Here is a 24,941-nt window from a genome sequence, read left to right as displayed (position 1 = left end):
TGGCAGCCCGTTAACTAGTGCAGGCCTAGCTGCCATGCTGGCCAGCTCCTTACGAATAAATGCAGTGCAAACCGAAAACCCAGGAGCAAAGCCTAAAGGATGCTACCAATGTGGCCGATCGGGACACATAAAAAGAAATTGCCTTAATAAGGACCAACCAACCACCGCCCAACAATCTAATAAGCCTCATGCGACAGCCAGACTCTGTGGCCGTTGCCATAAGGGACCCCATCGCGCAGAAGACTGTAGATCAGCCTTCGATGCGCAAGGTAAGCGCCTTTCTGGCCGTCCTGAGCAAATTCCAAAAAACGGGCAGAGGGGGTCCGCCTTTCCGGTGGGCCCCCTTACTGGCAGTGTGGCGACGCAGTACCCATCCAGCTCCGCGCCTCCCATGGATCAGCAGGACTGGACCTCTGTGCCACCTCCAGGCTCGTACTGACCCCATCTATGGGAGTCCAATCAGTGAGAACCTCCTTTAAAGGGCCCTTACCGCCAGGTACAGTGGGGCTCCTCTTAGGGAGAGCATCTACAGCCCTGAAGGGACTAACAGTGATACCAGGTATTGTGGACCCAGAGTCCACAGATGACACCCGGATTATGATACAATCTCAGCAAGGCACCTTAGTTATTGAAGAGGGTGATAGGATAGCACAGCTTCTACTCCTACCCAGCTTGCATGCACTCCTTCCAAGCAGAAACAAGCAGAGAAAAGATAAGGGAGTTAGGTTTACTGAAGGAGTTTTTGAGGGCCTTCATATGTCCTTAGAGAATCGACCCATGTTGACTCTTAAAGTGCAAGGCCGACCCTTCTTAGGCCTGCTAGATACCGGGGCCGATCGGTCGATTATAAGACAGCAAGAATGGCCCCCTGCCTGGCCGACGTGCAAGGCGGAAGAAACCATTAGAGGAATAGGCCATGTCTCAGCACCCATGCTGAGTGCAACTGCCCTTCATTGGGCAGATGAAGAGGGACATCAAGGTAATTTTCAACCCTATGTACTAGCCTTGCCCGTGTCCCTATGGGGAAGAGATATTCTAGCAAAAATGGACGTTACCTTGACCAGTAACTGTTCTCCAACTTCAAAAAGTCTGTTAAAAGGAATGGGATACGTCCCTGGCAAAGGATTGGGAGTCTCATTGCAAGGGCATACAGCGTCCATACAGGCTGCCCCCAATTCTGATAGACGAGGCCTGGGTTTTTCCTAGGGGCCACTGAGGGGAGACTCCCACCCACGCCTATAAGACTCAGGTGGAAAACCAATACTCCAGTTTGGGTGCCTCAGTGGCCCTTACCAAAGGAAAAACTTTCAGCACTCCACGCTCTAGTATCAGAACAGCTAAAAAAGGGCCACGTCATTCCTTCCACATCACCTTGGAACACTCCCGTATTTGTCATAAAAAAGAAATCAGGTAAATGGAGACTGTTGCATGATTTAAGAGCCATCAACAACTGCATGGAGTCCTTAGGACCTGTTCAAATGGGGTTGCCACTCCTCTCGGCCCTGCCAAAACACTGGCCTGTTTTTATATTAGATCTTAAGGACTGTTTCTTCTCCATTCCACTTCATCCCGAAGACACTCCAAAATTTGCGTTTACTGTGCCCTCTCTTAACCATGAGGAGCCATGCCACCGCGTCGAGTGGACAGTCCTGCCCCAGGGCATGACTAATAGTCCCACCATGTGCCAGCTATATGTTGCTGCAAAGCTGGCCAACACTCGACAACAGTTCCCCCAAGTAAAAATCATTCACTATATGGATGATATTCTGCTTACCCATAAAAACACTGACATTCTCAAGACAGCTCTATCACATTTAGTCCTCACACTTAGAAAAGTCAACCTAGAAGTAGCCCCTGAGAAAATTCAGATGGCAGAAGTTTCCACCTTCCTAGGAGCAAAAATCACGCCTACTCATCTCTCCCCTCAGAAAGTGTCTCTCAGGCTAGATAACATACATACCCTTAACGATCTGCAAAAACTTTTAGGAGATATCAATTGGGTCCGCCCGTACCTAAAGCTGCCCAATGCCAGACTAGCGCCCCTATTTAACTTGCTGAAAGGAGATTCGAACATAACCTCGCCCCGGTGCCTCACTCTAGAGGCGAGACAAGCGCTTAGCCAGGTAGAACAGGCACTCAGTAGTGCTGCTTTAAAAAGAATAGACCCCCAAAAGCCCTTCGAAGCCTGCTTGTTGCCGACAGAATTCCAGCCCACGGCAGTGCTATGGCAACAGGGGCCTTTACTCTGGATCCACCCTGGAATTTCACCTAAAAAGAGTTTAGAGCACTATCCTACAGCGATTGCAGGGCTGGCATTAGAGACCGTCAAAAAAGCCGTGCAGCATTTTGGCCAACAACCAAAAAACCTCAGAGTACCTTACTCCACCCAACAACTTGAAATACTTACTGGAGCTATAGATCAATGGGCCATCCTCCGATGTACCTTTTTGGGAGAAATTGATAACCAATACCCAAAAGATCCCCTCTTACAATTCGTCACCCGTCACCCAGTAATCTTTCCTAAGGTGACTTCATCTAGGCCACTAGCGAACGCTCTCACCGTGTACACAGACAGTTCCAGCTCCGGTTCAGGAGCATATTGCATAGAAGGAGGTTCTCCTAAAACTGTGTTCTTCCAACCACAGAGACCTCAATGGGTAGAGCTGCAAGTTGTTATCACAGTCCTGAAAGAACTTACCGACCCCCTAAACATTGTATCCGATTCCCTTTATGTAGTGAACTCTGTAACAATTTTAGAAACGGTGGGAATTATAAACCACTCCTCCTCAGTTAGACCATTCTTTCTCAAACTTCAAGAGACAATATATGCCAGACGATGTCCTTTCTTCATAACCCATATTAGAGCCCACACAGGCCTGCCAGGCCCCATGGCACAGGGAAATCACGTAGTGGATGTGGCCACTCGACAGCCACATATCTTCCCTGCGCTGACACCGTATCAACAGGCCCAAGAGTTTCATACTAAATTTCATGTCAATGCAAGCACCTTAGCCAGACGGTTTCACATACCGCGTGCAGCTGCCAGAGATATAGTCAGAGCCTGCAATAATTGTGCAGAACAGAGGGTAATCCCTTCAGTTGGAGTTAACCCCAAGGGCCTCATCCCGGGGGACATTTGGCAGATGGATGTCACTCATCATCCAGAGTATGGCAAAGCCAAATATCTACATGTGTCAATAGACACATGTTCTCAAATTATATTCGCATCTGCTGAAACAGGAGAGAAAGTCCACCAGGTTATTGCTCATTGCCTCGCCGCTTGGGCGGCTTGGGGCAAGCCAAAAATATTAAAGACAGATAACGGACCTGCTTACACCAGCAAAACCTTCCAAAAATTTTGTGAAAATATGGAAGTACAGCTGAAGCATGGCATCCCGTATAACCCTCAAGGGCAAGGAATCATTGAAAGAGCACACAGGTCTCTTAAAGACTTGCTCAAAAAACAGAAAGGGGGAATAGGCCACGGCCTGTCCCCGAAGGCTCAACTGTCTGTAGCCTTATTTACATATAATTTTCTAAATGAAAACTCACAAGGAATGACACCTGCTCTTCAGCACACTACTCCGAGTCCTCCACATAGAGGTCTAGTCCGTTGGAAGGATGTCCTGTCAGGACAATGGCAAGGCCCTGACCCAGTGCTCAGCTGGGCCAGAGGCTCTGTTTGTGTTTTTCCCTAGGAACCAGGACGTCAACCAGTGTGGGTTCCGGAAAGACTGGTGAGAACCGTGACGTCGCCCGAGGACGCCAAGGAACTGTTGTCCAGAAAATTGATAAGCCTCCAACCAGAGCCACCAGATCCGGTCTCCAACTCTGCTGATGACGGCGGCGACTGACGAGATAGCAACGAAAACGCCGGTCACCCTTCGATTGTTTAGAAGGGGGACCAGTTTTAATAACCCCCGTTGCCTTCGACCTTTCCAAACTGGGCGAGACTGTACAAAGTCTGTGGAACCGAGTCACCTCTTGGTTCTCTTGGCCCAATTTGACTACTTGGATTCTCGTGGCAGTGGGACTATTAGTGGGCTTAGTCACTGTTAAATGTTTGTTAGAACGCTTGTTCCAGACACAGCAGCAATTACGTGTCACTACCATGTTGGCTATGTCACTTGCCCCTGATGCCCCTGACGACACCCGCACCGTAGCCCTGTCCTCCCCCCCACTGCGTGGCCCGTCACGGCCACTCAAGGCGGGACGCTCGAAAGTAAGGTCTGCTGCAAAGCCCATGGCCGTGTCCCGGGTGTAAAAGGCGGCACCAGAAGTCATAATTTTTGTCTAAAGGATGATCTCTAAGGCAGAGTCACGGTCCTGGCCAGACTAGACTCCGGCCATTGCACAGAGACATCTAGTGACACTCTCGACTCTGGTTGCCGCTCTCCTGAGCCCCGCTTAGCCCAGTTGCGAGGCGAAGCACTGCAGGGAGAGTCACGTGGTTTCCAGCTCACGGGCTCTCCGGTCTCTATATGAGGTGAGCATTCTGGTCGGTGCCAGAGGTTCAGCCGCAAGATGGCTGGAGCCTAGTCCAGACTCCCCAAAGCACCAAAACATGTAGTGGGCCGTTCCGGCCCACGGGAGCTCACTCATCAATGGAGACACTGGGTCTAAGAAAGGGTCTACGGACCAAAAATAATAAAAAAGGGGGAGATGTGGAGAGCCGCCTCCCGGGTCTGGCCTAGTGGTCGCGCTGCAGCCTGCTCTAGAGTTCCCCCCGCCCATCGAGTGAGTCAAGATGGCGCCCGCATCCTGTTTCCGCGTATGACATACGCGCCCACCAACCCTATCTTCCAATCACCTCTGTATACGTGGCACTAACCTATTGGGTTTGGGCACAGTATATAAGAGGTTACCCGGACAGGGTGGGTGGAGACGACCCACAGGGAGCCGTACCTGACGGCCGCATAGAGGTTGTTCCCCCGCGGGGTATCTTGTCCTGCGCGGAACCTGTAACAGAGAATGCAAGCTTAACTCCAGTAAAGGTCTGTGCTTACAACTGCTACGTGTCTTGGATCTGTGTTTCTCACCAGCGCGGATTTGTCTGCGTCTCTCTGTCTCTCCTCATTGTCTCACCCGCCGGCCGGGGGCTTGACGCTGAGCGAGAAGTCGCGGACACAGCTGCTCCCAGAGTGAGCAGGGAAGGAAATGAAAAGGGAGGCCCCACCAGTGCCAGGCCTCCGGAGCTGTGGCTGTGCCCCTTGGCCATTAGGAAGCCAAGATGTCCCAAGTTGGGTTTTTTTATTTGTAACATGGGGGTCTCAATGCTACAGACACAAAGGTGCAAAGAAACTTGAGCAGGTGGGAGGCCACAGCAGCTTGGGAGTTTCTGAGAAAGGGGAGGACATCAGGGAACTGTGGGCAGTGAGGTGCGGAGGGACCCCGGGCAGACTGGGGAGGACTTTGAAGGAGGGTGGATGTGGTCCAAGAGTCACTGCAGAGCCACAAAGACGTGGGGAGGGCTCTGTGAACAAGAAGTTATGATTTAACAATTGATTATGACTACTGAATTATTATGTAAATGTTCCTCTTTTTTCTTTCTGGTGTATTTGAGAAATACCTGAAATCTCTGAACTATAAATCAACTGCCCTGGTCTCTGATAATGATGGTAAAAGCCTTTATCTTGTGCCTTTGTAAGTGTAAACGCTGGCCCTATCTTTATCTAGCCTTTTTCTCAAAGTAACAGATAAGGGCAAATCCCCTAATGCTAATGGAGGAAATTGAATCACCTCAGAACTAACCATTAACTGGTTCCAGCACAGTTTCACTCATTACATTTGTAAGTTGTTTCTTCCTAAACCTGCTATCGAAATGAAGATAACTGTCTCTCTTTCTTTCTGCTTACACTCGCTATTGAAATTGTGATGACTTCATCTCCCTTGTTAGAATCCATGAAAACCTTGAACCGTCTAGACTTGGGGAGACAGACTTGCAGGCTGACAGGCCATCTGGTCTCCTGCTTGGTAATTAGTAATAAACTCTCTGTCCCTTTGAAACCGCAGTGTCTCAGGAATTGGTCACTAGAGCGCATTGGGCAGAGAATCCACCACCTTTGTGCAGTTACTATTTGGCGACTCTGGCAGTACAAAAGGTCCTAAGAAGCAAAGCAGCCAACTGCCCGTGGTCTGAGAGTCCTGGTAGGACAGGGAGACAGAGTAACCGAGACTTTTGTGGCCACTGCACATTCTTTCATCTAGAGGCTCGGCAGTTGGGTTTTTCTCTGTTCTGCTGACACGCCAGACCCTTTTGGTGCCTCAAAAAGTTTCAAAGACAGAAACCATTCCCAGTTCCAAGTCCGGATGTCTGACTTGTCAAGGTAAAAGTGGATCAGGAAGTTAGTCCAGTGGTCCAAGTCCTTCCTTGCTCTGACCTCTACACCTTTCTCTTTTCTGGGTGCCATGCTGTGTGGTGTTTGAGGCTCTGACCTGAGTTTACCAGCTGAATACACTCCTGGAAAATAAGTAATCCAATAATTAATTGGTATTTAATGAAATTAAATATGCTTGTTTAACTGGTGTGTTACTTAGGTATTGTAAGTTTTTAATGCCTGTTTAATTGTTAGTGTGTTTGGTCTAGCAATTACTTGGTGTGTTACTAAAATATATAGTAAGTGTTAAGTGTCTTTAAATTTGTTAGTGTCTTACTGCATTTGTATTGGTCAAGTGATCCTAATTGGTTACTGATTACAGAAATTCTTTAAAATGGGAACCTTCAGGCTGTATTGAAAAATTGGAAAGATTTTAGTTATGAGTCTGTGAGGAAAAGGTTTATTTCTATAACACAATCTGGCCTCAGTATAGTTTAGAATCAGGAGAGAAATGGCCTGACAATGACTCTTTGGAAAGAAACTATATTGCAGCTAAAGATGTCCTGCTTTACAAAAATGGGATGAAATGATGTATATTCAATCTTTTACTTGTCCCTCTTAAAAGTATTTGTGTTTCTGTTTCTTGTGTGACTAACTTTCTATTTGTATCTGTCTGCCTGTTCAATGTATGTTCTCATACCTTCGGATGTTAAATAATAGCAAATTAACAAAAAATTCTTTTAAAGGGCTATTCAAATTGCTTAAAAACAAATAAGCTCTTTTATATAAATAGATACATTAGTACTCCTGAAGTTAAAAAGAAATCCTCTGGGCATTAGGGTTCAAAGCCTTAGTTTTTGTAAGTACTGTAACAAGCCTGGACATTAGAAAAAAACTGTCCCTGGAGTTTCCCTAAACTACCAGAGGGCTGCCTCAGGGAAAAGGCAAAGAAAGACCTTTCCCAATTGTCCAGGTTACAGATTTAAGTGAAATAGTTCTAATAATTGGAAATAATTAAAAGAAGGGCATAGAAACTCTCAAACCCAACTGCTCTCATGTAAAATATTTAAAACCAAGTTCAACTTGGTTGTTGTTGTTGTTATTATTATTGTTATTATTTGCATGGGCAGGCACCGGGAATCAAACCCAGGTCTCCACGGCAGGCAAGAACTCTGCCACCAAGCCACTATCACCCGCCCAGAACAGCCCTCATTATTTCTGTCCCACCTCTCCTTGCCCCCAGAGCCTAACGATCTAAGGCAGCCATGAGGGAAGGGCTGGGTGCAGAAAGATGGGGGAGGTGTGAAAGAAAGAATTCTTTCTCCTTGACCTGAAGATTAGAAATGGCAGGCAAAGAAGAAATGCTATGGAATAGGTCATGTTTGCCAAAAATTTTTTTTTCCAATAATGCCTTTGCAGTGGTAACAGTAATAATCAAATCATTATTAAAATATAAATAGCCTTGGTATAGGAAAAATTTAATGAAATCTAACTGCCAAATTTCAGTAAGTATAATGGAAGATCCTTGAGAGTTATGGAAAAATTTTCCTGGATTTGACTTGGGACAAATTAAACAATTGCAGTATATTTTCCAGAGCTTGACAGTCAATATACTCTGAAGAAGGAAGAAGGTTGTTCATGTATTTTGGATATTATGAAAACAAAGAGATTTTTTAACTTCCAATAGATGAAATAAAAAAGCAAAATAGTTGCAAAACTTGCAATGACAAAGTCTAATCCAATACCTGTTTTTGTGATGACTTTTTGATCAAATGCAATTTTTTTCTGCTTATATATGGTCTCCCTAAATTTATACATGCTTGCTGATCAAATAAACTAGTATTATAAGTACATTCTTAAAATTCCTCTTTAAAAATAGCCTAACTAGACAGGTTGCATAAACTAAGCAATGTACCTGGTAATGATGACACATATAAACTATAATAAAAATATAAAATATTATAAAGCATAATAAAAATAAGTATATGCTGATGCTTCAACTACATCCTTTTTAAGATATCAGTTAAGTTTAGTAAGAAATATAAATAAGAAATATAAATGAGTAAGAAATATAAACCCAAGTAACCTTGGTTACTTGGATTTCAAAGAATCTGGCTTTTTAATTATTTTTCCATTTGTTACTCCAGTAGGTGGAAGAATTTGAATTTGTAGTGACTTTTTGATGTAAATACATGTATTTTTATTAGTAAGTGCTGTCATGAATAGGGAAGACAATTCTTAGCTTCAAAGAGTTTATATCCTAGTTAAAATATACTTATACCAGGGCATAGTATAAGACAGTACTAATAAAGGAATTAAAATGTGGGAAGAATTTTTAAAAGCAGATAGAATAAAAGTAACCTAAGAAGACCTCATAGAAGAGATGACACTTGTATAACCTTTAAGTAAGAAAGTAGCATTTGAACAAATAGTGCTCTGAACTCATTTCTTTTTTAGAAACCATAAAATCATTTGTGAGCTAATGTATTCCTGGTAATACTTAGTACTTGGGAACAATATTGAGAAAATTTTGAGTTTTTTCTTGGAGGTAAGTACCTTAGTTATTGAAGAGCTGATTGCATTTCAAACTTGGGCTTTTCTGACCTTTGAAGGTTGTGCGGGATTGGACTGAGAGATTTTAGGCTACTGTAAAGTAATCATTTGTGTATTGTGAATATAGATTATGCAAATTTCTGGCTGTATTCCAAACACAAGCGTACATTTCTTCCTTCTTCCATTATTTGGTAGTATCTCTGTCTCTTCTTCCCTTCATGAATACTGGTGTTGGAAGGTAGTATGCATGTACAAAGAGCTTTGTAAGTTTCTTATCAAAGTTATTTCTAATTGCATGCAGTCTGAGTAAATAAAGACTATGGGTGGAATGGATAGTGTTTCTATTATTTTCCAACTCTAAGATGATATTTTCAGATTAAAGTGAATTTTGTTTGTTCTAAAAAGTTTGTGAAAGTGAATTTTGCATCTAACTACAAGCCCTGAATGAATATTGAAAGTTGTAAAAGGTTTGAGAAACTTAATTTTGTTTATCATAGCCATTGCTGACTACAAGCTCTGCATGAATATGGAAAGTTATAGAAGATTTATAAAAGTGAATTTTGTCTGTCATAGTCAATGTTGACCAACAATTTGGTAAGCCGATTTATAATAATTTTTAAAAGATTTTGTGTCAAACAGCATATGATACAAAATTAAAGTTTAGTTTTTACTCTGTTAAAATAATGTGGATTGTATATAGATATCACCTCTTAAGTTAAGGTGTAATGGTGAGGCTGGAGGGAAGTGCCTGAAAATGTAGAGCTGTGTTCCAGTAGCCATGTTTCTTGAAGATGATTGTATAATGATATAGTTTCTCAGAGTGACTGTGTGATTGTGAAAACCTTGTGTCTGATGCTGCTTTTATCTACCTTATTGATGGACGAGTGAAACATATGTGTTAAAAATAAATAAATAATAGGGGAACAAATGTTAAAATAAATTTAGTAAATTGAAATGCTAGTGATCAATGAAAGGGAGAGGTAAGGGGTATGGTATGTATGAAATTTTTTGTTTTTATTTCTCTTTCTGAATTGACACAAATGTTCTAAGAAATTATCATGATGATGAATATACAACTATGTGATGATATTGTGAATTATTGATTATATATCAAGAATGGAATGATCATATGGTAAGAATGTTTGAGTTTGCATATTGTTATGTTGTATAAAAAATAAGGTGGATTGTTAATTTGCTCTTAATGAAAATGTATATAAAAAGTTTTCTTAGCCTTGAGTACTCTATCTGTAAGAAGAGAAGTATCTTATATCAGAATAATATCCTTGTTAACATTTATGTTTACCTTATCATCCTTTATTTCAAAAGACAAGTCCTCTCACTTTTAAAGGAAAACTGATGAAAGGATTTGTTCTTTCATCTTGTAAAAGTGAGGGGCTAAAATAGTTTAACATATTTGTGCTGGTTTGAATCTGTTATGGAGCCCAGAAAAGCCATGTGTTTTAATCCTTATTCAATATTGGTGGGTGGGAGTATTTTGATTGTACCCATGGAGATGTGACCCACCTAATTGTGGGTGGTAACTTTTGATTAGATGATTTCCATGGAGGTGTGTCTCCCACCATTGAGGGTGGAGTTGCTTACTGGGATCCTTTAAAAGAGGAAACATTTTGGAGAGATTTAAATGTTTCCTTTATAGAGTCACAAGAAAGTCAGCAGATGCTGCCATGTTTGCCATGTACCCTTCTAGATGAGAGAGAAACGCTGAATGTCATTAGCCTTCTTGAAGCAAGGTATCTTTGCCTGGATGCCTTAAATCGGACATTTCTATAGGCTTATTTTAATTGGGACATTTTCTCAGCCTCAGAACTGTGAACTAGCAGCTTATTAAATTCCCCTTTTTAAAAGCCATTCTGTTTCTGGTATATTGCATTCAGGCAGTTAGCAAACTAGAACAATATTACATAGGAGGTTTGGGAAGTATTATAGCGGTTAAGGGGATTTTCTATCCTTTAGTAATCTAAATTTGCATGGGTGGAATGTTATTCATATATTTAGAGATTGTATAAAAATTCCTAAAGACTTAACAATGTTCTTACTGTCCATGTTATATCTTGATACTGATCTGTATGATGTTAAGATAATGGAATGATGTTTTTAGTCATGGTTTTAGTAATTCTTAGAAAATGGCTATAGATCATGGAACCTAATTTTCTTGTCAGTTGCACTGCTTTACTCTAATGCCTCTCTGAAAGTAATTGTAGTCAGCTATAAGTCAGAGTTTCTCTGCAACAGGGAGGGATTTTAAAAGGGAAATAGTACAAATATATAAATTATGTTTTACCTGTGATTAATAGCTCTTGTAAATGTAAAAGGTGAAACAGGAAAAATAAATCTCTGCTATGGTTTGTTAATATAAGATGAATGCTGTTCTAGTTTGCTAGCTGCTGGAATGCAATATACCAGAAACGGAATGGCTTTTAAAAAGGGGAATTTAATGAGTTGCTAGTTTACAGTTCTAAGGCTGAGAAAATGTCCCAATTGAAACAAGTCTAAAGAAATGTCCAATCAAAGGCATCTAGGGAAAGATACCTTGGTTCAAGAAGGCCGATGAAGTTCAGGGTTTCTCTCTCAAGTGAGAAGGCACATGGTGAACACAGTCAGGGCTTCTCTCTCAGCTGGAAGGGCACATGGTGAACACAGTGTCATCTGCTAGCTTTCTCTCCTGGCTTCCTGTTTCATGAAGCTCCCCAGGAGGCATCTTCCTTCTTCACCTCCAAAGGTCACTGGCTGGTGGACTCTCTGCTTTGTAGTGTTCCTCTCTCTGAATCTCTCATTCTCCAAAATGTTTCCTCTTTTATAAGACTTCAGAAACTAATCAAAACCCACTCAAATGGGTGGAGACATGTCATCCCCTAATCCAGTTTAACAACCATTCTTAACTAAATCACATCAACCAGGGAGATGATCTCATTACAGTTTCAAATATACAGTATTGAATAGGGATTATTCTACTTTAAGAAATGGGATTTATATTAAAACATGTCTTTTCTTAAGGGGCATACTTCTTTTCAAACCAGCACAACTGCCAAATGTTTTTATGTTGAAAGTAACTTCATTTTAAAATATCTATAAGAAAATTAGGGCTTAGTTTGTAAGCTCTGTATAGCAGTCATATTTACTCTTGAGCTTTAACTGTTATTTCTGAATTTTGAGATGCTTTGCTCTTTGTATAACCTTGTAGTTCCCTGGAACTTTAGGCATCTGTGTGATACCTAAAACTCAGAGTTAGAGTTCTGCAGTCCTGAGAGTCAGCATGACTCCATACAGCAACTGTTAAAGAAACTGAAGAAGAGATTAGAGATGTGATTGCAATTAATCTGGTTAAGACTAAGGAAAGTGTCTTGGAGAATGCCTATTTGGATCTATTCTCTTTGGGGTGCACTGAACTTCTTGGATCTGTAATTTTAGATCTTTCATAAGAGTTGGGAAATTTTCAGTGATAATTTCTTCCATTAGTTTTTCTCCTCCTTTTCTCTTCTCTTCTCCTTCTGGGACACCCACAACACGTATATTTGTGCGCTTCATATTATCATTCAATTCCCTGAGCCCCTGCTCAAATTTTTCCATTCTTTTCCCTATAGTTTCTGTTTCTTTTTGGATTTCAGATGTTCCATCCTCCAGTTCAATAATTCTATCCTCTGTCTCTTTAAATCTGCCATTGTAGGTTTCCATTGTTTTTTTCATCTCTTCTACTGTGTCTTTCAATCCCATGAGTTCTGTGATTTGTTTTTTCAGACTTTCCATTTCTTCTTTTTGTTGATCTCATGCCTTCTTCATGTCCTCCCTCAATTTATTGATTTGGTTTTGGGTAATTGGAGCTGAGGGGATACAGACTGTGCAACAGGACTAGATACAAAAACTCAAAAATGGACAGCACAATACTACCTAATTGTAATGTAATTATGTTAAAACACTGAATGAAGCTGCATCTGAGCTATAGTTTTTTTGTTTGTTTGTTTGTGTGTCTTTTTATATATATTTTTTGTATTTTGTATTTTTATTTTTTTTCTCTATATTATCATTTTATTCTTTTTCTGTTGTCTTGTTATTTCTTTTTCTAAATCGATGCAAATGTACTAAGAAATGATGATCATATATCTATGTGATATTAAGAATTACTGATTGCATATGTAAAATGGAATGATTTCTAAATGTTGTGTTAGTTAATTTTTTTATTAATAAAAAAAAACCATGCTGTCATTCTCCCAGAATCCCTCTCAGAATGGTTATATATGTAAGTGAAATGTCCCTCATTTTGAGAAGCAGCTGAGCATAATGATTAAGGGAATGGATGCCGGAGCCTTATTGACTAGCTCTGAATCTTCAAATCCCATCTCTGTCATTTTCATGATGGGTGGTGTTGGTGAAGCAATTCAACCTCTTTGGGTCTCTGTTTCATACCTGTAAAAGTTCAAACATCGGTTTTTCCTAGATCATTCCTTCCAGCATTGAAATAAGGAGCAATTCTCGAAACTTAAAAAATACTCTTGATCCCCTTCCAGCTACTGCCTATTTCTTATTCTGCATCACAACAAAAGTGTTCATACTCAGTTGTCCCCAAATTCTTTCTTCTTAATCTCTTTGTTTATATCAGCTTCATTGAGATATATTCAAATACTGTGTAATTCACCCATTTAAAGCATACAATTCAGTGGTTTTAAGTGTATTCATCATGATCAATAAAAAAAGACTAAGGAAAATCAGAATACAGAGTAAAAGATAATATTGTCTCTATTTTACAATTTTAACTTCTGTGTGAAACCAGAAGAAGAGATGTTTATTTTGTCCAAAATTTACATTTTCTGTAGCACACTATCTAATTTTATTTAAACAACCTAATTCAGATTTATTTGACATGGAACCCAGAATAAAGAATATAATCTTAATATTCTGTAGTTAATGTTATGCTCTGATGCATTTAAGAGTATTTTATGCAGGAAATGCAAAACTATTTGCAAAGACACTGAGAAGAAGTGAAACTGCTAAATTGCCTCACTTGAGGAATTCCTGATGTTCTTTTAAGCAATAGGGAACTATTAATCTCCCAATTTAATAAATCAAGCCCTTGATCTTGAGACTTGACCTCATAAAACTTATTTCTGTAGTGGCAAAGCTAAGCCTACTTACAATTTAATGGCTAAGCATCACCCCCACAGAAACTCTTCTGTTACTCAGATGTAATCTCTCACTAAGCCAAGCCCTGCACATAAACTCAGTACCTTCCCCCCTATGCCAGACATGACTTCCAGGGGTTTAAGTCTCCCTGGCAATGTGGGACAGGACTCTCATGGATAAGCCTGGATCTGGCATTGTGGAATTAGTTGACAAAAAAGGAGAAAAGAAATAATTAAAGATTTCGTGGCCAAGAAATTTCAAGTCAAGTCAAGAGGTCATTCCAGACCCTATGAAGGTTTCAGCAGTATTAACAGACTGCCACAATATGGCAAGCCCCAACCAATAGTATTCCTGGAAACCCTAAGGATACCCTGAACTCTATAAAGGTTTCTTTATCAGAGACTTAAAACCTCTGGATTTATTCCTATGCCAGATAAGCCCAGAAACACAGAAGTACCAGTCTCTCCAGGACAACAACCACTTTTGTCCCTCTGCCCCATAGTATTGACGCCCCTTTTCAGCATGAAGAAATTAGATGTCATCACCCAGATAGCCCTCAAGATTGGGAGAATTATCAAATGAGAGGGAGGAGATGTAACTGAGAAGTTAAGATTTAATGAATGATTATGACTACTGAATTATTATATGAATATTCTCTTTTTCTTTCTTATATATTAGAGTAGAAAGAGGGAAATACCCAAAATCTCTGAACTATATTTCAGCTGCCCTGATTGCTTATAATGATGGTAAAAAGCTTTTATCTTGTGCCTTTGTGATTGTAAAAGCTGGCACTCTTTATCCAGTCTTTTTCTCAAAGTAACTTATAAGGGCAAATCCCCTAATGTTAATGGAGGAAATTGAATCAGTTCAGAACCAACCATTAACTGGCTCCAGCAGTTTCACTCCTTTACATTTGTAAATTATTTCTGCCTATACCTGCTATCGAAATGAAAATAATTCTGTCTCTCTCCCTTTCTGCTTAAATTTGCTATTGAAATTGTAATGACTTCTTCTCCTCTTGTTAGGCTCTATAAATACCCTGAACCCTCTAGATGGGGGAGATGGATTTTTAGACCGCCAGGCCATCTGTTCTCCTGCTTTTCATCTAACAATAAAATCTTTCTCTCTTCAAAACTCTGGCATCTCAGGTATTGGTCACTTGAGTGCACCAGGCAGAGAATCAACCGCCTTTGTCCGGTAACTGTACTGGCATGAACAGCGGTGTTCCAGCAGCTGGCGGGGAAAGGAGTGAAGGGGAGCCCACTTCTGGGGGGAGCCCAGACTGAGACAGCCAGCCATGTTTGTTGTAACACCCTATTCCAAGACAATAATCATGAACTTGTTCAAAGATTCAGTTATTGGGATAGTCAAAGCCTTGTTTGTAAAAGAAAAGAAAAGTTAAACCACTAAGGAACCATAGTTATGTAAATGCAGGTATGTGGATGCAACAGAATACTCCTTGGTCACTAAAAGTGAATTAAATATTATACAAAAACATAGGAGAATATTCCTGATAGAATGAAGTGAGGAGAGCAGGTGAGAAAACACTGGATATATTTGGTATATCTGCAATTTCTCATCACCTAGAATTATTTGCTTAAAGAGTAACAAATGGTTACTCTTGAAAACCACCAGATTTTTAATTTCTTGCATGCATGTATCTGTGTGTGCACATGTAAGTGTGTACACATATGCACATCTATGTTTTTCAAATTTTCTTTCACAATCACGTATTACTTTTGTAATTATAAAATGTAAGTTGGGGGTCCAAGGGTAGTTCAGTGGTAGAAAATTCTCACCTGCCATGTGGAAGACCTAGGTTTGAGTCCCAGCCCACGCACTTCCCAAACAAACAAGCAAACAAACAAACAAAAAATTTTCAAGAAGGTGCTGCAATAAGGGGATACTCTTATGGAAAAAGAATGAACTGTGACCTCCACCATACAGCATACAAAAAAAAAATGTAACTTAGCAATAAGGAAATAAACAAATGCAATATTAATGAACAGGAAAACACCTAAGGAACATAATTTATATAGATTTATTAATATATTTTTAATTATGAGCAACTTCATATAAAATTAACTTGTCATTTATTCATTTCAAGTATAAAGTTTATCCCTAAAGGAATACATTTTCTTCTTTAAATACACGATGTGATGACACCTGTCACATCATGAGTATGAACTAGGAGCACCTGTTACCAGTGAAGGAATCTGTCACAACAGCCTACAGAGACCAGAGGGTGAGGTCAAAACTGTCACCTGCGGTGGTAGCAGCCAGGATCACCTCTTGGCTTCCCAACAGAGACCCAGGCTGCATATTTCAGAAAGAAGAGGGTAATGGAGAAAGAGAGAAGAACCATCCAACCCTCTCAGCAATTCCTTTGAAGGTTTATAACACAGTCCAGATTAAATAAGGATACTGGAGTCGGGAAGAGGGATGCAATATAAATTCACAAATATCTCCCTATAAATTGACTCGAGATTAGATTATTTTCATTACAAAGAAACATTCTGGGGGTGTCTACTTCATGGAAAAGTATTTCTTTAATAAGAACAAAATGAATTAAATACCGACTCTTTTTGCCAAATTGGAACTGACCAGGGAATGGATTAAAATGTCTCCGTGTTTCCCACCCACTTTTCAATGCGCCTTGGATTTAGGGGTTTTCTTAACCGGCGCCTTTTTCCCGAAGCATCTGCGGTAGCCGAAGAGGCAGCATTTCCAGGTGACGAAGAGGGCGGTCAGCACAACGGCCAGCAAGAAGCCGATCACGTCCAAGGAGTGGTACTGGTACCAGGTGAGGTCGTAGGCTGCGGGGCGCAGGTGCGGCGCCCCCTTGTGCCGCATCACAAACTCCACCCAGAACACAGCCAGGTCCAGCGGCTCCACGGGCCGGTCCTTGTGAAGGCTGGACAGGCGCATGATGTTCTCCTTGTAGCTAAGCACAGAGAAGTCACGTTAGAGCCTGGGACGCGGCGCGCTGCCCTCACTCATGCTTGCTCACCGTGGGGAAGGCCACCAGGCTCTCCACATTCAGTAGAGGAAGCCTGATTCCATTATAACCAGAAAACAAAAATGCACACACAGAATAAATGTTATTTCTAATAAAGAAAGAATGCTAAATTTAGCATGAGGCTGGGTCTATGCAGCCTACCAAAGTAGGATGGATTCCTGTTTACTGTGGACTGCACAGACAGCTGAATCAGAACATCCAAATCCAAGATGGGTTAGATGCTTCAACTCTGAGTGCAACTGCACTACAAGAAGGAGAAAGGAGGAGAAGAGAAGGAGACGAAAAAGAAGACATTTGTATTCAGGAATAATTATGATCGTTGGTGACCTTAAACAAATCCCTAAGTTTGATGCATTATTATAGGTTAATTATTGGGTTACAAGTGGTTGCTGATCACATGGAACAAAAGATCAAACTAAATAAAGTATTAATATTGTTACACTAATTAGTAACATGATGTGGACCTCAGAAATGAGTGTTGTCAGTGCAGTGAGAGAAGTTGGGTTTTAATTTTATGGGCGGGTGAGCAGCAGGGCCCTGTGGCTGGCACCCTGGGCTGCTGGGAGAAGTGGACTGGCCTTATGGGGAGGGCCTGACAATCCCTCCAGGAGCGTGACCTGAGGTTACATGGATTTTTCCTTTTTACACACTGGCACCACTCAGAGCAAGGCCAGTGCCTCTTTCACATATTAGCACCTCCAGTGCTTGAAGGCAGTCATTGTTTCTCCGTGGTTTCTCCTCCCCATGCCTGGTGTAACCCGCTGTGTTGTGTTTCTGCCCTTCTGAGCACACGCCAGTTTCTCACATCTGAATTCCTGACAAATGTCTCTTTGAAAAGGAAACAACTATGGGGGAAGCTCCTGACATTCCCTCACTGACACACTCATGTACACAGGTACACACTCACACACATGCATGCATGCACACACATGCACACATATACACGAGTGTGTGTACATGTACATTCATGTGAACACACATACTTGCACACTGATGCTCATGCACACTCATATGTACACACACATTCTATCGAGTGTAGGATGAAGTCCCACCACTGGCCATCACTTCTCTCCCATGGGTTCTGATCAGGCTGTTACTAGTAAGCATGACAACAATACATTAAATTTCATTACTATTTTGATGTAGTGGCTTTTGTTTTTTGGAGAATAGTTTTCAGGACCACGTTTGAACAAATTCATCTTTGCTTTTATTATAAGAGCTTTATCTGTGATATCATTTATGCAGTCCTATATACAAAATTTCTCTCAGGTTGCAGTGCTGGAAAACTGTACCTCTAAGCAACTGCTTTGTTTTTATCATATGGACACTACACTTCTTGTAATTGAATATTTTTGTCTTTGCTTTGGCCGCTAAGGGCTTCTAATGTTGAGTCTGTTATCTACTTATGAAAATGTCCAGGAACCTTTCTAGTCTCCAGTTTTCTGAAGTAGCTAGAAGGAAAAATCTGAAAGGATGGTATGGTAGCCCATTAAAACTCTGGGAAATGTCCTGAAACTACTTGTTGAAGAGTGCTTTGAAAACTATTGCTTTTTTCTATCATTGCTTTGTATACATGCAAATTATACAATTACAAAAGTTCAAAAAAATAATATAGTCATAAAAAAAAAGAAATGAGCAGGACCTTATAAGTAGGATGTTTATTATGGTAACGTTTTAGTTATTTCATAAACTGAAGTTTTAAATATTCCAGAGAAAATGAATTTTAAAATTATAAATCAGATAAATTCTATAGGAATTAAAGAATTCTTCTATCAAGTGAATAACTCCCAAGTTATTTTACTTATGAAATATGCTATTTTATGTTTTTCTTTTTTCCTCTGAATATTTACTGTTAATGCTATGGCCAAATACAGGTAGCATTCCTCTGTACCTTCTTTCTTCCCCTTTATTCCTTTGGACTCTCTCTCTTACCTTTTGTCATTGATGACAGTTTTTATGGCATTTTGTAAGTCTTCAGAAGTCATTTCAAGGATGTTCAGGGTCACTCCGGCTCCCCGGGAATCGATGCGCTTTGCATTGTCCATCTGATCAGCGAGCAAGGGCAGCATCACCATTGGAACGCCATTGCATATTCCTTCATAGATGCCATGAGAGCCACAATGTGTGATAAAGGCACGAGTCTTCGGGTGACCTGAGAAGCCAAGCAAGAGAGAGAGAGAGAGACGTCTGCGGTCAGCTTACCGAGTTGTACACTCCAACATCCTCTAGATTTGAAAGCACCCTGTACCATAACGTGAAATGCTCAATAGGCCTCTTGCCAGTCCCATAGCTCATCAAGGACCTGAGAGCCATCTCTTTGAAATACAATTATCAAGGAAAGTAACACCTTATCTCCCAGAGTCCTGGGAGAAAATGGGCCTAATTTCAGCTAGTACATGTGCAGCGGTTTGAAGGTGCATATATCCTAGAAAAACATGTTCTTAAATCCAATCCATTCCTGTGGGTATGAACCCTTTGTAAGAGGGATCTTCTGATGAGGTGACGTTGGTTAACGTATGACCGCCTCAATCAGGATGGGTCTTAATCTTGTTACTGGAGTCCTTTATAAATGGAATGAATTCAGATATGAGAGAGAGAGAAAGCCACAGGAAGGACGAAGCTGAACATCAACAGAACTTGGAAGAGAAAGGAGAGACCAAGAGATGCCACCATGTACACTGCCAGCCCCAGAGCACAACAGTCTTCAGGGAGAAAGCACTGCCTTGATGATGCTTTGATTTGGACCTTTTCCCAGCCTAAAACCATGAGCAAATAAATTCGCATTGTTTAACCCCACCCATTGCATGGTATTTGCTTAAGCAACCTAGGATATAGAAACAAACAACCTGACTCCAAACTGTAGAACTTAGCTCTGGTGGTAAAGATAAAAAAAAAATTAGCAATTTTATTTTGAAAACATGAATGCAATCAGTTGTATGTGCTTAGCTATAAAAAAGAGAGAAATTTCTTTCTTTCTTTGTAGTCTCTTCAGTGGATTGCCTGTGATGCATTATGGGTTCATGTTTATTCAATAATGAAATGATTTTCTGTCTCTTCTATCTTTGTGGAGAGGTTTTCTGGGTTGGGAATAGAGAGACTGAACATACAGACAATTATCAGGAAACTCTGACCCTCAAGTTACCAGACCAGGAAACTCTGGCCAACTACCTGCAACAATGGTCCAGGAAGCTGGCTACTATCTACAACAACCAGTCCAGGAAGGTAGACCACAGTCCTTGTAACAATCAACCCAGAAGAGCCAGGACTCGAGCAATACCTGACAGTTTCCCTAATGTTTGCCACTACCTCCATCATGGTACCAACCAGAGAAAGCTAAATGTGCTCTCCTAAACCAATCACACAGAATGCTCCACTTCTCACTAGCCAGCCTCCAGACTCCTCATGCCACCAGCCTTCAACCAGGAACATCCGAAATTTTCCCTTTGTTCTTCTATAAAAGTCTTCCTCCTCCTCTGTCTCCCTACCTTTGAGTCCCTGCCAAAAGCAACTGATGGTGGCCGACTCCCTTGTAACAAGCTCTGAATAAAGAGCCCTTTTGAGTGGGCTTTATTTACTTCCATACCATGTGCGACATTTGGGTTCTGGTATCAACTTGACCAGGTGGCTATGCCCAGCTGTCTGGTTGGGTAGGCACTGGCCTGACATTGGATATTTCATGGCTGGTTGACTGAATCATCCGTCAGTTGATTGCATCTTTGGCTCATTATATCTGCAAGAAACTGGGGCATGCCTCCCACAGTGAGATAATCCAATCAGTTGAAGGCCTTTAAGGAAGAAGAGAGACTCACTGCTTCTTCAGCCAGATGCTTCATTAGAGCTGACAGCTTCACAGCCCACCCTACAGATTTTGGACTTCTCCATTTCCGTGACTGCATGAGACACCTTTATAAATCTCATACTTACAGATCTCTCCTGCTGGTTCTGTTTCTCTAGAGAACCCTGACTAACATACCATGGTTCAACTGTACATCAAATCCTTCCAAACTCACCAAGCAGATCATTTTGGGGTAGCCACTTGACAAGTTTTGTATTCTTCCCAAGATTAGAAGGTGGATTTCCTGTGTACCGCCAGAAGACCTATTGCAGAGACAAAAAGAACAGGGCTTAAAGAAAAAATACACTCTGATCAAAGAACGAAATCTGCTTGAGTAGCTAGAAGATGAGGTTCTCTGAATAAACAAAACCTTTACAGGGCTGGGAGATGCAGTGACCAGGAGAGCCTCTGTGATCTAACTTCCTCTTTCTCATTCTGGGGGCTTGATTCCCGAGGCAGGCTCACTTTGTGAAAATTCAGCAAGCTGATCACTTAAAGATTTTCACACTTTTCTGTACTTCAATGAAAAGTTTACTTAGTAAGATGAGGGGTTATAGAACCACAAAGACAGAAATAAACCTAGTGTCTTAACAGCGTTTGGAAAAATTTCCCTATTTAATATGAAGAGCAGTATTCCTTAAGTTCTCTTCAGCACACTTTTATGTCTCTTAGGAAAATGAAACTTTCTAGTAAAGTGGATCATTGTTTAATAGAGTGGTTGAACACTGAATTACAAAAACGAATTTCTGATGAAGAACTGGGAATTTGCAGGGAAAACCCAAATCTAAATTCCAAATAATAGAGTTAATGCAAATACTAAAGTCTGGGGTTAGAACTCATATGAAGAGAGATATAAAGGAGTCATATAGAATCTACTTACTGTCTGAGGTATTTTACTCAAAGCATCAGCAATTTCCATCGCTTTCTTCTCTGTAATGTCTGAGACCATTGATCCCAAAGAGAAAACCACAATCCCATGTTCTCCAGAAGCGTTAACATAAGCTTCTAACTCCTAGAACCAAGGGAGAAATTTCCATTTATTTTTTTTCGTATATTCTTTGGTGATTACATGCATACATTAAGCTCTGCATCAGATATCTTCCTCTTAAGAATGTGGTTAAAGGTATGCGTATACATATTGATAACTTTATATCATTACATACATAATATATATCAAATAAATATTTTAGAGGCAGCAATTATTAATGTTTTGTTTTACAGTGTTTCCTTCTCCTTTCTTCCCTTCTAAAGAAAGAAGGCTTCTTGTCATCTGGGGTATCCCTTGGATACTCTATCAAGATGCAAATCCAGGTAATGGGCTAATTTGCTAAGAGGGAAGGTATCATCTTACCCACTTTAGCTGCGGAGTTCCTGGGGAGAAAGCAGGTGTTGAGGGTGGGAACTGAAAGAGGGAGAGAAGACAATAAGCAAGGAGGAAGGACATGGAGGGACACATATAGAGGAAGCACACAGAGGAAGCATATGGAGGGACACACAGAGAGGAAGCACATGGGGGAAGCACATGGAGGGACACATATAGAGGAAGCACACAGAGGAAGCACATGGAGGGACACACAGAGAGGAAGCACATAGGGGAAGCACATGGAGGGACACACAGAGAGGAAGTACATGGGGGAAGCACATGGAGGGACACATATAGAGGAAGCACATGGGGGAAGCATACTAAGGTGAATGAGATCATGGAGAGAGAAGACTTCTAGCAGTTTCTGGAAAAGGAAAGTTTGGGGGAGGGGAAATCTGCCCAAAGAGGACTTTCAGGAAACTTTCTGTGGGAGGCATCAGGTAACACTCCTGCACTGCCCCTTTAAGAAATTCTACAGGAAAGATCTGTATTACTTTCAAGGCTTTTGGAATCTAAAATGCACTTGTAATCCAGTGGCAGGTGTAAAGGATAATGACAAATAGCACTGCTATTACTGTAAGTAAGTCCATTCCTTCTGTGTTAAAAGAAGGAACAGAAAATTAAGTACTGGGCTCACAATGAAGGTCAAACCTCAAAGGGCAAAGACAACCTTTAACTACTTATAGCTTTCCCCTGCAATCTGTAGCAGGGTCTTCTGTCTACATGGTGGACAATAAATTTTGGATGATTAACAATAATACTCATGTTAACTCCGCAGAAATTTAACCAGTCAACCTTGTATTTTTCAACCTTTCCTGCTGAAGAGTTGGTTAAGGTGTAAGTCAACTTTTCTGCCTTAGCAAGAATATATTGAAATATATTTGAATCTTTCTTTGCTGGCTATATAATATACTATAAAAAGCAAAATATCCCCCCAAAGTGTAAATGATAGAAAACAGGGAGAGAAACTCTTGCAAGTGTGCCCGTGACCTGACCGGGGCTGAATCCCAGCCCACTAAGCATATGATCCTCACCTGGAGGCACAGGCCCTGTTCTAGAAGATAATTCCTATAGCAGTGTGATCACGCTGTCAGCCAAGAAAGGATGGAAACCTGAAGGAATGTCAGGATTCCTCTCACAAATATCCCCTTGGGGATATTCACTGGCAGGAGTTAGGGAAGCAATCTGCAGAATAGATTCAAAGTCCTTCCTATTGTCCATAAATCACCTTTTTTTTTAAATCAGGAAGTGACTGTTTCCAACAAGTGAGTTTTGGTATATTTGAACTGTGAGTGGTGAATGATCTTCTAGTTAATAATGAACATTACAATGATAGAAATGAGCAATTTCTTGTTCCCTTATATGAAGCAGCAGAACAGGATGTTACAAAATGTTTGCTTGTCGGGGGTGAGAAACTGATGGCAGGGATTCCCAATTATTTAGTATGGATTATACAGCATGATCTATTAAAAGCCTCTCTGTAAAGTAATAAGTAATAGGCTTTAGAGATGCAAGTCAGGCAAAGAAAAGCTCTGAAATGAGGCAACAAAAAGATGACCCAATTAGAACAGCAGCATTAGCTGCAATGCTGAAATTGAGGAGCTGGAGATAAGGAGGGTTGGTGTGTCCTCAGTAAGAATATTAGCTCAGTCTGATCTGCCCCCAGCCTTAAAAGCCAACTTCAAAGTACTTCCATCTTAAGGAAACACGTAGGTGTGCATGCACACACACATACAGAGTGGTAAATCCACTCAGAGGAAACAAAGGAAGGGTTTTTGCATGAGTATGGCAATTCATCTCCAACTGCAGGACATCAGTGATCTAATTAATACCCCCAAACCCATTCTGAGTGTCAGCCACATTTTTCTTATGTTTCCACAGAATGCTGAGGGCACGGATGATATTGCAAGATGAGGTTGGGTTTGCCCAGAAAGGAGGGGTCTCCCAGGACGCAGGGCTTCCAGTGCTACAACTGGACCAGGAAGGTTGGTCAGCCCAGATGTGAGACAGAGGAGACAACAACACTGAGGATACAGGATTTTAACAGCGACCTCTGCAGGCTGGTTTCTGAGGATGACCTGTAAAGGCCTGTTACTGACCAGCCTCCCCCGGGGGCGACCCTATGCCCAGTTCATCCTACCCAAGTCCTTCACCTCATGGTGGCTTCCACATCCGAGGTCAGGGAGCCCGAGTCATCCTCCCCGCTGTGGTTTCTGGCTGTGGCAGGAACATCCTGAGGCACTACCTCTCTGGGATCTGCAGGACAGCTCTCTCCCTCTCCCCCTTTCTCTTACCCAGGGGAAAGGAGCACATCTCTAAGCTCTTCTTACTGAGTGATGAAATAGCTCTTACCTAAACTTCATTCATAAAAGCCACTGTTGGATTTGGGGGAAACAAAGACAAAGTGAGAGACTTGAACTTTGGTGAACTCAAAAAATAATTCAATGAGATTATATTGGAAAAAAGACAGACTACACAGAGAAGCAGCTTATAATTGGTAAAGCATAGCGATTTGCCGTAAATTACATTGTTCCCAACTCATCACCAACATCTTTCTGGCTACATAAACTGAAGTGACACAGTGCTTATCTTAATGAAGTCATGGGTTATTTAGATTTTTTTTCAAATGAAGAGATAATATTTATGTAAAAAAACTGAAGAAAGGAAGATATGCAAAGTGAAGTGTGCTTGATAATAGCAATATTTTTATTTTAAAGT

At 41.1% G+C, this 24,941-nt stretch overlaps 1 protein-coding gene and 1 long non-coding RNA gene across 4 annotated transcripts in view; one reads left to right on the top strand and one right to left on the bottom strand.

The window, feature by feature from the left end:
- Positions 1-24,941, top strand: part of LOC143678263 (uncharacterized) — a 338,248-nt gene that overhangs the window by 69,352 nt on the left and 243,955 nt on the right. The window lies entirely within an intron of this gene.
- The window catches only part of LOC143678259 (UDP-glucuronosyltransferase 1A3-like), a 40,686-nt gene continuing 31,779 nt past the window's right edge, over positions 16,035-24,941 (bottom strand). For both annotated transcript variants that reach the window (XM_077155484.1, XM_077155485.1), the window contains exons 2-5: positions 21,741-21,872; positions 21,036-21,123; positions 18,958-19,177; positions 16,035-16,950 (exon numbers count right to left, since the gene is read on the bottom strand). In XM_077155484.1, the coding sequence (XP_077011599.1) occupies positions 16,653-16,950; positions 18,958-19,177; positions 21,036-21,123; positions 21,741-21,872 (738 nt within the window). In that variant the 3' untranslated portion in view covers positions 16,035-16,652. The remainder of the gene's footprint in view (positions 16,951-18,957; positions 19,178-21,035; positions 21,124-21,740; positions 21,873-24,941) is intronic.

Source organism: Tamandua tetradactyla, chromosome 3 (genome assembly GCF_023851605.1).
Source record: "Tamandua tetradactyla isolate mTamTet1 chromosome 3, mTamTet1.pri, whole genome shotgun sequence".
NCBI lineage: Eukaryota > Metazoa > Chordata > Mammalia > Pilosa > Myrmecophagidae > Tamandua > Tamandua tetradactyla.
The sequence above is the reverse complement of the archived record's forward strand: the minus strand, read 5'-3'. Positions and strand labels throughout refer to the sequence as shown.